We start from the raw sequence: 16,526 nt of genomic DNA on the forward strand, positions 1-16,526 counted from the left end.
AGCATCGGCCTGTATCTAGAAATAAAGCATTCTAATGCACGCATAGTCAATATTCTGTATTTACAGCTCTGAACACATGTTTGAATTAAAAATGAACAGTGAGCCTTGCACGGTCTAATTCGAGAGCTGTACAGGTCCTGGGCTGAAGTCCACAGCCACGGATCCCAAGCTTTTGACTTGTGAGCCCTCATCAAGGATTAGGTCCTTAATGCGGACGAGAGCTTAAATTGTCTGTCTATTAATTGACTGGTCCACCAACCAGGAAAAATGTAGATTGTTGATTAATTATGCTGTTATTTTAAAATATATATATATATATATATATATGTATATATATATATATATATATATATATATATATATGTATGTATGGTTTCGTGGGTTATATTTGCAACCAACATGCTCATTCATGTACACCTATTGAGTGGATGCCCATTGTTTGTCATTTGATGCCAGGAAGGACACCCTCTTACTCCTGACACACACGTGATCCTTCACAGGTGCATAATGTGTGAAGCTGTTGTAAAAGTCACACCGATTTTATATTTTTACTGGTTTCTTAAAATAAGATTGAATCTGATATTCCATTCTTGAAAGTAAATGTTGAGAAGCTGGGGTGTTTTATTGAAAAAGACGCAGCTGGGAAAGTGAGGGAGTCCATTCTCTTTAACCATTATAATTTACATTTATTGATATGTGCTACTTCATAAAGTATCAAACAAGATTGAGTTTAAAGTCAAGTGTCAAAAATAGCCCATGAGTAATACAGAATGAAATCATTTTTTGTAAAAAGCATTGCACCTTGTCCCAGTGTCCCTAATACAACAATAAAATCAAAGATAAACCACATTTATATTATATGTTTTTAAATTAAATGAAAAAAACATCTGCCCACATCAGACATGTTTGGTAAACAAATGCAACACAGCAGCAATCACTTTGGCTAGGCAGAACGTTTTCTTTCATGAGTCAAAATGTACCTTGTAATTAATGTACGGATTTACCATAATCAATATTTTTACCTCATGACTCCACAGACCAGATAACTCGAACTACGTTGTAAACATATCTAGAATCTTGCATATCTAGTCGAGTTGTAACCAGACTCTTTGGAGGGGGCAGGCAGCATTGGTAAGCCTGACACCGGGTCTTTCTTGCAGCGATCCAGAGCTTGTTTGTAGCTGATCTTCTCCTTTGTGTTGGGGTCTACAATACTCTTGATATAGGTCGACTCGGCCTGCAGCTCCCTTATCATCGTGCTGTCGATCATTTTGGCCCCGATGGCGTCAAAGATGCTCACCCTGCGGCCGGTTTTGGGATTGACCAGCCCACCCGTCAGGTGCTGAGCCTCCAAGTAGTGCATGGCAGTGTCCTTTGGCATCCAGCCTTTCTGAACAGCTTCTCCAACAGACAAAAGCTCTCTGGTCATGGGGTCTTCAACACCAGTGAAGGCCTTTTGTGCATTGAGTAGCCTCTGCAGTTGACTATCCTCAATGAGGCCTTTGATTGCTGCCTTGTTCACTGTGTACCTCTGATTGTTGCTGATGTCAATGATCCCACCTGTTGATGCCTGAGCCTCCAGAAGCTTTTGGGCGGTGATCGGGTCGATCATGTTACGCATGGTGGCGTTGCGTATTGTATAGCAGGTGGCAGTGCTTGTATCCATTATTCCAGCAACTGGGAAGATTTCTTTGTCACTGGAGATGGCTGAGAATGCTGAGTTCAGTGTATTGCTGGTGGAGTTTTGGTTTGAGTTGGACTTGGATTGCTTCTTATTGTCACCTGCAACCAGCAAGGCAAACTCTGAGATGGGAATCTTGCCTGTTTTGTACTGTTGTAGATCATACTCTGTCAGCCGGCCCTCCCTCAGGGCATCTTTGATGGAGTACTGCTTTCCACTCTTGCGATCCTGCAGTACAGATGTCTCCCCATCGGGTCCCAGGGAAGTAATCTCCTCCCAGTCACACTCGAGCTCCTGCAGATGAACGTACTGTTGGCGATCAATCAGGCCCTGCATGTAGGCATCGTACGGGGACATATCTTTGCCTGTATCTGGATCCAGAATGGTGATTTTGGTGGAGACATTGGTCTCTTTGGTCCTTGTCTCTGCATGTTCCTCTTTCTGCACGTTCAGCAGAAGCTCGCGGATTCTGCTGTCTCGCTGATGGATCTTGTCTTTTTCGTCCAGGATCTCCCTCTCCAGGCGGTGAGTGTCAGACCCCATCATCTCGCTCCTCTGCCTGCTCATCTGTGTTCTCTCGCTCATCAGCTTGCTCTGCTGCTTGAAAGACAGGCTGATGTCATGTCTCGAGGCCTCGAGTGTCCTGAGTTCCCGGGTGAGGTTGTCCCGCTCCCTCTGTAAGGTGTCTTTGTTCAAATTCAAGGTACTCTCCTCTCTTGAAGTGCTAGATTTGTTGCCCGTCAGAAAGTTGATTTTATCATTGAGACGTTTGATTTGAACTTCCATGTCCTGTCTGGTAAATTTGTGCTGAGACACCTGTTCCCTCAGGCCATCCCTCTCGGCTTCGACGGCCTGGTCTTTCTCAACACGGACAACCTCTTTGTACACCGTCTTCTCACTAGACTTCTCCCTCTGCAGGATCTCAATCTTTAGGGTGATGTTACGGATGTCTCTCTGGATACGCAGCATACTGCTGGTTTCCTTGTCCATGTCTGACCGAAGGCCTGCTGTCATCCTCTCCAATTTTGGGTCTCTTTCAACCTTCAGTACCTCCTCGACAATAATACTTTCTTCAACAGGAGGTGGGGCATTTTCCAGCTGTCTGATGCGCAGACGGATCTCTTTTAGTTCAAACTCGGCTTGACTCCTCTTTTGGTGCTCATCACTCTGCCTGATGGTCCTCTCTTTGTCGTCCACCGTTGTTCTTAGCTGCTGCAACTCTAGATTTAGCTGACGGCGGGTCTGGACTTCTTGATCCAGGTTCCTGCCGAGCTTATCATGCTCAATCTGCTGCCTTGGGTCCTTCTGTAAACGCAAAACCTCCTGAACAACCACTTTCTCCTCAGGCTTCTGCCTCTCCAACAGGATGTATTTGTTTTGAAGATCAAACACCATCTCTTCAGTGTTGCGCCGCAGCTGTGCCTCCTCCCGCACATCTCTTCTCAAGCGGTCAGCTTCTTTCTCCACCAGAGGATCAGGTTCGTACTTGATGACCTCTCTGGTGAGGACTTTGGTCTCGATTTTGGATTTCTCAGTCTTCCATTCATCTCTTTCTTGCCTATTCACTTTCACCTGGTCCTGGAGTGAGTTGTACATGGTGTGTAAATGGTTCACCTGATCATTCAGCCGGTGAATCTCTCTCTCATTTTCAGGGCTCCTTTCCTCCTTAACCACCTCTTGGATAACTTCCTTCATCTCCACCTTGGGCTTCTCAGAGCGTAGGATATTCACTTCAGTGGTTATCTTGGTGATGTCCCTCTCCAGATCAAAGCACTGCTTGTTGTAGTCTTGTATCTCTTTCCTGTGGCGCATTATGTCCACCTCTGTGTTGGGGTCTATCCGGTAGATCTCATTGACGATTTCCTTCACCTCAACCTTTGGCCTCCAGTCTTGAACTTCTCTGTGGCGACTGTGTAGGTCCATCACCAGCTTGGACAAGGAGTCGTTTTCAACCCTCTCTTCCTCCAAGTTTGTTCGAATCCTCTTAGATTCAGTGATGAGCTCAGGGTCTTGCTCAATCTTTTTCACTTCCTTCGTGATGACCTTCGGTTTAATGTTAGGAATCAGTCTCTCAAGAGCGTTAATCTGGCTCCTCGTCTGGAAGATTTCATCATTAATGAGCTTGATCTTGTTGCTCTCGTCTGAAATTTCCGTCTCAAATGTCCGCACCGCTCTCAACATCTGCGGGTCCTGTTCCACTTTCAGCACTTCCTTCTTTACCACCCTCTCTTTGATAGTTGGTCTCTTATTCTGGAGAATTGTGACTTCTGTCTTCATCTGAATGTGTTCCCCATCTCTCAATCGAACTTCATCTCTCATCTTCGCTATCTCGTCCCTCACCTTAGCCGCCTCTACGTCCAGCTGAGGATCTCTCTCAAACTCTGTCACCTCCCTGGTCAACAGTTTGGGTGGCGCGTTTTTGACTGTTTCCTCCAGGATAATAATTTTCTTGTTGAACACCTCGACCTCAGTGTGGGTGGTGCTACGCCTAATGGACTCTTCATGCAGTGTTCTCTGCAGATCAGTTAAATCGTTTTCCATTTTGGGGTCGCGGTAGAACTGCAGTACTTCTTTCTCCTCAACACGCTCCACTCCTCTGCGACTCTTCAGTGACATCATCCTCTCTTTAAAAGTTCTCAGGTCTGCCTCGGTATGAGCTTTCCTCTCCTTCTCGTCGTCCAGCTCTTTCAACAGACTGTCCATTTCAAAAGCGCCCTTTTGCTGGCTCTCAAGCTGCACTTGCTGATGTGCCACCAGTTGGACTTTCTCTTCATTCTGCAGCAAGAAAAACTAATTAATTGGATGGCAATACGTTGTCAAGTGATTTGCGATGTAACTTTAAGTAGTTTAATAGAAAACATGATTTGTACTGAAAAGGTGACCTGCTTTCATACTTGTAAAATTAGATTCTTTGCCAAACCCATCTGTTTTTGGCGTTGGGTGTTTTCAGCTGTTGCTTCAGCGTAACGGTTGACCAGACCTTTTTCCTGCAATAAACAAGAGACGCAGCTAAGCATCAGCCGCCTCGATCTTCTAATGAACGTAACAAATGTACATTCATTTAACGAGTTTAAATGTTACCTCTTTCTGAATAGCATCATTCAGTGTCATCATCGCAGGTTTCTGAGCAACAGTGGCTCCAGCATCCTCTAGTGCACTGTTGTATTTGTCAACGTTGAGATCGTAATCCTGCACAGAAGTGAAGATACAGGTTTAGAGTCATTCTCAGGCACAAAGTCAAGTACGCTTGTTTTCCCAGTAGTGGTCTATTTGCATTTTTATTGAAAGACCATGAATTAGAAAGTTAATACAATTATGTCATCACTGACAATTGTGATATGTTTGTTTTACTATCACCAATTCAGTACCTTACTAATATTTTACAGCATTGTGTTACAATCCATTTGAGTCTTACATTGAGGAGACTCTGCAGGTCTTGAGACAGGTCAGTCACTCTGTCTATGTCATCTCCCTTCCTCTTCAGGTCATCTACCACCCTCTGTGGTGAAAGGTGTAACATATGTTGATCACTGTGAGTTATTTATATCATACATCCTTTACTTACAGCTGAGTTTACGGATTTGCATGGAGAGAATGGGAAACATGTGTCAATAAATCAGTGCCGTACCTCTTGGGAGCTCTGCCCGGCAGCCACCTGAGACAGATCATCATTGTAGTTTATGGTGTTTTGCGGCAGGTTGTCCAGGAAGGACTTCAGGGATTGGGACGTACTCTGAAAGTCTTGGTTCTTGGATGCAGCTTCTTGTAAGATGTTTTCTCTGAGATAATTCATCAGTATGACATACAATTATTGACTTTATAAAGGCTCTGCTGTGTAGTGCTTTCTAATTCAAATAATGTTGTGCCTTTTCCTTAAAACATATTTGTATCTAAAGTATAGTTATCTTGGTGATATCAATGTATCTGCTTTCTGTATGTAGTCCGTGTTTGGGGAACAGCTGATGGAACTACCAACACACACACACACTGATGTACATCGACGCAACAGAGTCTGGTTCTCACCTCTCCTTCAGCTGGTTGTTTGCGTTGGTGTAACGGGTCTGCAACTGCTTGACCTCTGTCCCCTGGCGCCGGATGTCAGGGCAGTACTCCTGGTAGCCCTGCTGCAGAGAGCTGCACAGCTGCTCCGTGTCCTCCAGATCCTGGCTTAGCTTCCTCATGTCGTCCTGAGCCGCCGTCACAGCCTTCTGCTGGTACTAAATACGACAAAAGGAGACACGCAATTTATAAATCGGTCAACTCTAAGTTGAACCTATGAGAAAGAGAACAGCCTTTTATGTGGTCGAGGTAAGAGTTCCTCACCCGAATGTCCTCAATGCGGGCTTTGATTGCATTTGGCACTTCAGGGATTGGACCATCGTCACTCAGATTTTTCTCAAACCCAGAGACGAGGCCGTCCACCTTCTTAATCTGATTCTCCAGTTTGAGAGAAGCATTAGCTCTGAAAAAAAGGATAAAAGCATTGATGAGTGTAGGCCGAGTGAGATTATCTGCTACAGTGGCACAGCTCGACAAAAAGAAGAAAGAAAAGATTCTTTATTGCATTTATTGAGGGAAAGGTTTCAACTTTCCGTTTTTAAACCCAGATCTTTATTGGAGACAAAATACAAATCCATTTCCCCGTGTATCTGCATACGAGAAACTTCCAAATCAAAACATACACTTACTTGTTGGTGTAGAGGTCAGCAAGTGCTGCAATGCTGTTGTGCTTGTTGTTGGCATCGCTTAGCTTGAGAGGCAGTGCAGAGGAGGTATTGCTGGAATCTGTGGACAGTAATGGTTGCAGGTCAGCCTGAGCCGCCTGCTTCTGCTGCTCCAGGTCCTTCAGAACCCTGGCAGCTTCCTATCAGGGACAAATGTAGATACTTTAGATACGCGCACTGCAGGGAAGTTATTACAAATCAGATAGGAAGTCATCCAGAGAAGTGAATAAGGATTAAATGAATAACACGAGTTGTCTGTGACTTCAGTCCTCTCACCTCCTGTTCCCTCATTCTCTTGGCCAGATCTCCGGTCGGGTCGGTGCGGCTCAGCGGGGCTCGTAGGCGGCTCAGCATGCTCTCCTCAGCTCTGGCCAGGTCACTGTCCAGCTTGTCCAGCTGCTGAGAGAGGACATTCACTTTGGGGTCCAGCGGGGCAGAAGACACCGGGGCTGAATGAGGAAACAGGCACGTTAATTAGTGGCCTTGTCTGATGGTGGCCTTGAGATAAAAATCTGCAACTATTTGTGCAACTGTTGTTAAATCATTATCATGGTTTAAAGAAGCAACAATGCCTCATAATGAGGATATTTAAGTATTTAACGGATAGATAATGACCTGATTTTTGGGACCTTGACACCTCAGATTTGTGATTCTTCAGCGATGCCAACAGAGCAGTTCTTCTCTTCTTGATATCTGTCAGTTCACCACCCAACCTAATGAATTGGAAACATAAGTGAATGGACACAGTGTGACTGACTGATATTGTTGCATTGTTTGTTGTAGCTGCATCATAATACAAGCCTGCATTACTTACAGGTCCACTTTGTCGATGGCCTCTGTATCAGGTGGAGGGATCTGGAAGCAAACTCCCGGGAAGGTTTTTGTTTCCCCATTGGTGGAGGTTATGGCCCAGTTCTCGTCTGATTTAGCTCTCAGGGTGAACTTCTCGCCTCTTTGCAGAGAATCCTGGATGGTGATAATAAACAAAGTTCATTAGGAAACACAAGCACAGGGAACGCCTGAATTGAACCATCTCAGCTGTGGATATTTGCCAGTTTGGGCCGGTTAAGGAGCTCCACCTTATCTGTCTCCCAGTCACACAGGGCCTCCACTGTGACGGATCTGTTGGGGTTGCTGCGTCGCAGCTTCAGAGGAGCGATGGTCGTGCTGCGTCTCCTCAGGTCGGCCAGCTGCTGTTCACTGTTCTGTACGGTCTTCTCCTCGGCCTGGTGGGGAAAAGACAGAGAGATATCTCATCAATACTCTTCTCCTGGTAGAGTGTCCAACATGTTTCAATGTTTTTGTTAGTGTGAACTGTGGGAGAAGCCCACTGAGCCAGACTTCTGATGCCTCTTTTAAATTGAGGGGAAGATGTGAGATTCACAGCTAAATAAAAGCAAACAATACCCGAGCCTTTATAAAAAGTATAAGAAATAAAAAAATTTAATGTTTAATTATTGATGGGATACTATAGTATTTATGCGTATTTGTAATGCTGTGTATTGGATTTGTTTTATTCTATTGTCTTTTAATATCTGACAAGGAACCACAGATTACATTTTTCTTTTTTTTTTCTTAATCTTTGAACATTTTAGTTTCTGGGTTGTTCATGGCTCCTGTCAAATAAACCAATTAGAAAATTAAAGCAAAACAACATACATATGTTAGTTAGGTAGGTATACAAATAACACACATATGCAAAGTAACATACATTATGATTATGATCATTCTTCCAATGTGTCCTTTATCACTTCTTCATATAACTTTCACAATAAGAGAAGTGGTTTGCTACAGTGTGATTTCTTTCCCACAGGGAGGTGCAAGTTGAACTTGTTACGGTTATGGACATGCAGTCCTTGATTCTGTCTCTAAGAGCTGCTCTGTACCTCGAGCTGCATCATTGTTGAGGTGCTATTCTTGCTCATGGAATTGGGGTCCATGCTCTTGTTGAGTTTGGACAGCGTCTCTGACAGCTGCTCAGTCTCCATTTGGTACTGTAAAAATAGCACAAATACATATTTCTTGTGCACAAAACCTGAATGGGTCACCATCAATGCCTTCTCACACAAACGCAGATCATTGTAATGTCAAATGTACCTTTTTGAATTCCTCCACACTGTCGAGGTGTGTCTCTTGACAAATGCAGAGATTGAGGAATTTCTGCCACTCGTTTCGAACCGCGTCTCTCTGAGCCTGAAGGTGTGACGTAATATGTCAGTGGCATTCAAATGAGTTTAAAGGCGATACAGTTTAAAGACTTTTGGCCTTCAAAGCGTTGCCTTTGCTTTAGAAAGCCGTGCCTTCTGGGTAATGAGACCTACTTGTATGGTGTCACTGGCTGGGTGCTTCAGTCCAATGAGTCTTTCTCCTTCGTCCTGGAGTTTGTTCACCTCGTTCTCGTGGGACAGCAGGCTGTTGTTCTTGAAGTTCTGATTGAGGTACAATTAGATTATTAAAATGTCCGGTTATCCAAGCACAGAATAATAAATGAGGCCGTTAATGTTTCACTGACCTCGTACTGCCTGCGGACGTCAGGGGGGTCCACCATGCGGTCACTCCAGTCCTGCTTTTTGATCTTATCTTGCTCTTCTCCCAGGAAGACCAGCTCCTTGTTGCAGCCGTGCATGTATTCGTACAGGCTGTTCAGGTAGTGGCGACGCCACTTGGAGTTGTCCTGAGACCAAAAGAAACAACGCTCAATGAAACCTGTGTATGAATGTTCATGTCAAAATCAAACTGTATTTTTGATGTATTACTAACAAATGGCATATCTGTGAGGACGAAGAGGCAAATAGCTAAACATTTGTTTTAATATTTCATATATGATAGATGATATAGCAAATAAATGTACACGAAAAGGTCAAAAGGGAAATATTATTTAATCCAAAAGATGTTCACTCATTGTCTTAATAGTCAAACTCAAATATATATATATATATATATATATATATATATATATATATATATATATATATATATATATATATATATATATATATATAACAAAAAATGTTGCTTGTACAACCACACAACTCACCAGTAGATTGTTGTACTGCTTCTTCAGCTCCGTATATGATTCCTAAAAAAACAAAAACAAGACAACAACGTACCTCATGAGCGGCAGGAAACCGGTTTTCATTGACATTAAAGAAGACAAGACATTAAATGGTTTGGATCAGCTGCTGTGGGGAAGACACCCAGAATATGATCATGTATGTTGACCTTGCTGCCCGCCGAGCTGATGCAGAGCTGCGAGTTGTAGGCCTCGACCTGTTTGTGCAGGATGTTGTGAGCAGCGACCTGCTTCTCCAAGTCTGCCATGCTGGGGCCGTACTCCTCCACGTTCACCAGTTTCTGAGCGCACACCGGACGAACACAGTTAATGTTATGTGGACACAAATAACACTCTGTAGTCAGTTTAACTTAGTATGTTCAATATGGGGAAGCTAGAGGCTGTACAGGTTTATTTAATATTATCATTGTTGGTTTGGGTCTTTTTATGTGATTAGTTGACAATAATAAATACATAACGTACTGCCAATGTTACCCTTTAAGATCAAATCTACCACCAGTCCTGGGTCCTCTAATCATTTATGTGTTATTATACGCACTTGTTTTTCGTTGAAAACAGGCGCCCAGTCGATTCTGGGCATCCGCGACACGTCGTCAACCTGCTCGAAGATGTCTCGGTAGAAGACGCAGTCCTTCAACCAGCGCTCGTGGAGGAGGAGGACGCTGGAGTCATCAGAGGGCGGAAGAGATGCAAAGAAACAAAGACGTTTTTCTTTATTGAGAGCAGAAATATGTTTTCATCATTCACTCACCAATTATACGATTTTGGGGCTATTTAGTGGAAAGAAAACATCCAAAATACACTTGTTGCTGTTTATTTTGCCACTCTGTCTATTTGCATTTGTACATTTTTCCTAAATTCCCCAAAAGTCTGCGTTAGATAATGCCTCACTCGCATGTTTCCACACAACATTTTAGAAAATGTTTAACACAAAAAGTAATTGTCCTAACGTAAGTAATTAACTGGGGAAGTTTGACTGTAACACCTCTAGTGTCTTCTCTTAAACCTTCAGTGTGCTTTGGGCAGCAGTGTCGTGATCGCATGTTGTATCGACTCACTCGCTCTCGATCTCTCTGGCCTGTGGATGTTGGGACTTCTTGGCTTTGTCGACATCCAGGAAGAGGTCCTGCAGCAGGCCCTCAGCCTCGCCCAGCTTTTGGATTATCTCAGTCTGGTGCTGAAAGGGCAGCTCTTTCTTGTCATTCTCAGCATCCTGGTGGAAGTAAACAACAGTTGTTTATCTTGGGGAGGGCTGCCGGTAAAAGTGGTTTGTTTGCGTTCGTCGCTCAGTGTGTGTGTTCTCACCACAGCCATCAGCTCCTCGGAGCTGAGGATGTCTTTCTCCACTGTGTCGGCATTCTTTTGCATCTGGGCGACCAGCAAGGCCACGCTGCTGGCCTGGGCCCTGCAGGGGGAGGAGGAGGACACAGATGAAGCCACGAGCACAGATCAGACGGCGCGTTATCGAGATGGAGCTCAGCATTTCATTTTATCAAGAACAAACCTAACCCGACCAATCACGCACGTTGACAACGAAGGATGAACTGTACCTATAATTCTGAATTAATTCATAAAGACAAGAGGTATATGCGTGATGTGGAGTAAAGGATTATAATAAAAACAACACATGATGAGGATTCCAGTGGATGCAAATCAAATCAAATCATCTGCAAACAGGTGAGAGGTCTAATGAGATTAAACAAGGGGCGACATGAGAGGAGCTTTACAAACTTTTTTAATTGTGGTCTCACTCACAGCAAATTAAGTGATCAACTTGCATCCCATTTAAAGAGCAACTTGAGGGATTCATGTATTACTCTATTTAATGTGTTGTGTCCAGTGTCTCCATTTAAAACGGCCTTACAAAAAAATTATATATATATATTTTTTGTAAATACCATTTAACTCTGAGAAACATCTTTCCAACATGCAGCATGTGCACTCTAAAATCAGTTTCAGCTGCACAAAAGACTCCACAAATATCTCTCCTCCGACATATCGCAAAACTTCATGCACCTTTGAAATACTGCTGGTGTGTAACAAAGAATGTTGGCAAGGACCTCGCCGGTTAATTGATCCACATACCAAAGCTACCTCAAAGTCTCTTAAAATATCATGAAAGGTAGATTAGGGACGGCCTAAATGCAATTTTGCAGCACTCCTAAATGAAGCGACAGAAGAATGCAGAGTTCCTCTTCCTGCACTGACTCACTGAGCTGCAAGCTGATCTGGTTCTGCAGCCGATTGAACAATGACCTCCCTATTCCTGCTCACTCAGCAGGTATGTGCCGCACACACACACACACACACACACATACTCACACACACACACCTCATCAGTGAGACGTTGCTTTCTATGCAAGCAAACAAATAAACAAATGAAAGAAAGAGACAATGAGCACAAGGACCCTGATGAGTCAGCAGACCATGGATTAATGAATAAGCGTGATACTATGATATACATGCGTTTATATCAGCTGTTCTTTCTTGGGGTGTCTTTGATTATTTGTATACCTTGTTTGCTTTCAGAGATTAAAAACGTATTTATTTCCTAATAATAGTCTTGATAAAGGTTTGTGGAAGATAAAGTAAAAGTATGACATGACGTATTGTTATAAAATATAGTAAGATGTTGACATCTTCATTCATTAATGGCGAGCGGGGACAGTGGATTAGATTTAGGAGTAGGATAACTGGATAACTGGATAACCCGCATAATCTTTGAGGGCAGGTCTGCATTTTTTTGAGTTAGTTGGAAGATGACATAACTTTGACCACAAAACACTCCCTGATTTAGCTGTAACTTTTTAATGGATTTGCTGACAATTCGTAGACCAAAATTAGGAATCAATTATTTGAAACAACACATTGAAATAGGACTCAATAATGACAATAATCGTTAGTCGCAGCCCTATTTATTAATGACTTTATTGATTTAATTGGTGATACTTCTTCAGGGCTGAACGGACGGAGCAACACGTCCTGTGTCACACCGTAAAGTACAGTTGGTTAACCAACGCCCTCCTGAGAGAAAGAAACCAGCTGAGCAGTACTTACTGCCCAGCCCTCATCACACATGGCAATCAGACTTCATGTGGAGGGCAATCAGACATTCCTTCAGGGCAGAAGCAGAAACCAGCTGGTCACCCCCGGCCCGTGAAGCCACGTCAGTATTGTGACATCAAACAGGGACAGAAAAGGGGGAATGTGTGACTCACTTTGGGAGCTGAATGTGTCTCTCGGACAAACTGGTGCAGGTCTTGTCACATGCGATGTGTTTAAAAGTGGATTCAAAGGCTTTTGTGTCAATAAATCACGTTGTGTTTGAGAATACACAAATAAAACCTGTTCTCATCATTACTTAGAGAAGTACAGGACAGAGTGAAATTGAGTGAGATCAGCAGCTTTCTTTTGACACTTTACGAATGACAATGAATGAACATTTGTCTCCTCACGGTCCGTGTCTCCGTACGTTTTCAGTAATACACGAAAGGGACATTTCACATCTTTCACGTTCAAATCCTTCTTCCGACACATATTTGTCTACGTCTTAAAAAAGCAGTCGGACACCAAAACACCCACATCACGCACACTTCTCAGGGAAAAGAGATTTGTTTTTCCTCACTGAAATATGATCACCAACAACAACGCGTCTGGAATATAAGTCTCGACTCATATTTGTTGAAAGCAGGCCCATGCAGATTGAAAAGAGCTGATGAGATTTGTTCCCCTCTTGTCTTTAAGCACACTGTCCCACCTCAGGTGTACAAAGTATACCTGGCCTCAGGCACCTGGAAACATCTCGCGGAGCTTTCACCATCACTGAGGATTAACCTTGGCTTAACGCAGGACTTAAATTCAGTGGAGAAACTACTTGAGCACACTTTCAATGAAAAAGGAGGCAGACGCTGAGAGGGAAAGAGGACAACAGCACGCACAGGAAACATGACACAGTTCTGGGCTGGGGAAGAACAGGAGGGGACGGGGGGTGACATGGCCGAGATACAGTGTCACCACACACATACGTTCATACATGCGTTACATTCATAAAGTCCTCAGGGAAAAACTTACTTGCTTATCTTGCCCGAGTCCTTACTCTCCTTTTTCTTAAACATCCTGGAGGTCGCGTGGGGTCAGGCAAAAAAGAAATCTCTCTCTCTCGCTCTCTCTCTTACTTCTTCGTCCCTGTCTTCCTCACCCTGTGGCTCCCGCTTGTCTCTCCTCTCTCTTTGGTTCCTCTCAAACACTCTCAAACACACACTTACGTCACCACAGGGTTTGACGCTGGCAGCTCCTCCCAGACAGGTTAGCAGGTGTGTCACCACCCAGACATCCACCTTGCGGAGGAAGACTGGACCGACCAGTTCCCTGCGCTCCCTCCCTTCCTCACGTCCTCAGCCCTGCCCTTCCTATTCATCTGGGCCCTGACACACTCTCAGGTCTCTTACAGGGAGCAGTGCCCCATCAATTACCATTAAAGCTGCATTCTTGAAGTCTCTCTCTCTCCCCTCATTTCCTGTCATATCTCTTTCACCAGGTGGCCCGCCAACATAGACTGTGTATAAAAGGTGGATGTAGCCACCGTTGACGTTGCCCAGGTTTGTGGACTGTTGCATTGAAACCTCGAGTTCAGCATTTTGGCCGTCGCCATCTTGTTTTTTTGCAACCAGAAGTGACACGAAAGGGTGGAGCTAAGGAAACACAATGCGACAATTAGTGATGATAAAATTAAAGCACACTGTGAAAGGGTTAAAGTTGTTAGATGAAAAAAACTGCAGTGGTGACCTGTCAATCACAAGGTAGCCATGCCCTAAATCATAGCCTATACTTTAAGGTCTATTTTACTTCTATTCTATACAATCAGACTTCTATTTACAACCAGAGGAGTCGCCCCCTGATGGCCATTTGAAACGCACTTTGGCATTGGCTTTAATTTTCAGACTCACTTTTCTAATTCACAATGAAAAAATAAAGTGATTCACATTGTTTGCTTTTGTGATACTTTTAATGTACATAGGGTGCAAGAGTGCATAAAAGGCATTAAAATAGATTGATTGTTTATAGAAAAGTGCAAGGGGAGAATCCCCTGGACTCAACCGACAGAGGAGCTCGGGGATCAATGGGCCTTCTAATGTTTTGTTTTTAATAAAATAACAGTTTGATTAAATTAAGATTCCATGTACAAACAGCACACTCCTTTCAACTGCAAATGCAGAAATGGCAATCACTTTCTTCCCCTTTCCCCTCATTTCCTTCCTTCCAACATATAGCATCATTTTAATGTTCATGCATCACCACACAGTTCTTTATTCATGGAAAGGTTCCAACATCACCGCGTCTGTTTTTCACTCCAGTTCCACACAATGTATCCTATGAAAATTTGACACTAATGTCAGCTTTGTGTTCACCTTCATACATCCTGGTTTGTTTTCTTATTCAACATCTAATTAGGTTTAGGTCTAATTGGATTGTTATGGCCTTTTATTATTATGATTTACGACTTAACATGTTAAAAGTCTTCTTTTTTATTTTGACTTTGACACACTCATCTTCACCCTGCCAGGTGAACCCATCCCTGTGAAAACTATGTACACAGTCAACAAAGATGACTGACAGACAGGTTACTAATACCGTCATATAGATTATATGACGGTATTACTGAACACATGTCACACACGGCTCCATAGTGACCTTTAAAGACGGCTCCATACATTGCAAAGTGTGTCGCGTCCACACACACTAGAGTGCTTCAGGATCAGGGCGTCTCTCTGCAGGATATCAACAAAAGGAAAACATGGCGAGGAATGCCGCTGGGCAGCTTTTCTTGCAGCGGAGTGAGGAACAGCACACATGTCTTTGATCTGGCCAGTCATAAAGAGTCTCTTTCTGGGCGCGTCCGCTTGTCTGGAAACACCGATACTCTTTCTGTGGCTTGGAGATGTGTGTGGAGCCACACACAGGCCCTAAATACAGCCCAAAACAGCTTCTTATCAAATATTGTATATTTCATGGGCAAGATCTGGGCCACTGAAGCAGATAGTCTTAGCACAAGGTCCATTTAGTAACTTTCTGGAGCTTTTGATCAAGAGCGAGAGCCAACATGAATTTGATGTGTGCTGTCAAATCTAAATGACAGCCTGCTGTTTCCCATCATGCCCTGGGCCATGCAGCCGGGGCAGAGCAACTGCGAATGCTTGGCTTTAAAAAACGTCCGCCGTGTCGATCTCGTGAGGTTATCGTCGACCACGTGCGCATGACATCGGAGCAAGTCGGGATCAAGTCGCACTCAAATCTAACCGGCATGCATTTTGAATGAGCCTATTGAACATCCATGGAGTCAGCCGGTCCCATCTCGGGGTAATGGGAGACAATGACACCCAAAGTATGTTGTTCATGTCCAGTCTACTCCTTAACATAGTTGTGGTCGCTGTCACTGCAGAAAACCTGCTTCACAAAGACAGGATGTTGGAAATGGAAGCAGGGCTTCAGGTTTTTTTTTGACCACCGTCAGTCACTCATATTTTGTATCTTATGGGTTTCATTTCATTGGGGTAACGTATCACGTGACATGCGTCAAGAGGCTCAGACGCACTATAAATAAAACATCTTTCCGACCAAGATAGTCAATCATAATTTGTATAATTCATTCTTTCTGCGCGGACCGGTACCCGCTGTGAAAGTGGGAAAGCAGAGGTTCGATCCCCGGCTCCGCGTGTCCGTGTTGATGTTTCCTTGGGCAAGGCACTTCACCTCAAGTTGCTGCTGTAGCTGTGCCTATACGGAATGTGAATGCTGTATGAATACGAGTTACTCCTGAGGGAAAGGTGGCACCTGGCATGGTAGCCCCTGGGAATGGGTGAATGATGACAAGTGGTCAGAAGACTATACGAGTACAGTCCATTCATCCATAGAGCCAAAGATGGCTGGGATTCAAAAGGGATCAATAACATCATCACATTCATGTTGGTAGTTAACATGGCAACAAAAAACATTCTTAGCATTTAAACATTGAGGAAACAAAGGTGGAAACACAGTGAGGGTGTGTCAG

The 16,526-nt window shown here is 43.7% G+C and overlaps 1 protein-coding gene across 1 annotated transcript; it reads right to left on the reverse strand.

Annotated features, from left to right (window-relative positions):
• Nucleotides 1-719: 719 nt before the first annotated feature.
• On the reverse strand, nucleotides 720-13,701 carry evpla (envoplakin a). The gene is made up of 22 exons (XM_034543368.1): nucleotides 13,550-13,701; nucleotides 10,784-10,883; nucleotides 10,537-10,691; nucleotides 10,017-10,140; nucleotides 9,628-9,759; nucleotides 9,443-9,484; nucleotides 8,918-9,079; nucleotides 8,727-8,834; nucleotides 8,503-8,598; nucleotides 8,292-8,399; nucleotides 7,485-7,631; nucleotides 7,220-7,371; nucleotides 7,021-7,118; nucleotides 6,682-6,854; nucleotides 6,370-6,545; nucleotides 6,005-6,143; nucleotides 5,705-5,898; nucleotides 5,310-5,460; nucleotides 5,097-5,180; nucleotides 4,763-4,870; nucleotides 4,576-4,668; nucleotides 720-4,456 (listed from the first exon to the last, which is right to left on the reverse strand). Exons 1-22 carry the CDS (start codon nucleotides 13,591-13,593, stop codon nucleotides 1,070-1,072), a joined length of 5,973 nt encoding a protein of 1,990 aa, XP_034399259.1. The 5' UTR covers nucleotides 13,594-13,701; the 3' UTR covers nucleotides 720-1,069.
• Between the last annotated feature and the right edge of the window lie 2,825 nt (nucleotides 13,702-16,526).

Source organism: Cyclopterus lumpus, chromosome 1, assembly GCF_009769545.1.
Source record: "Cyclopterus lumpus isolate fCycLum1 chromosome 1, fCycLum1.pri, whole genome shotgun sequence".
NCBI lineage: Eukaryota > Metazoa > Chordata > Actinopteri > Perciformes > Cyclopteridae > Cyclopterus > Cyclopterus lumpus.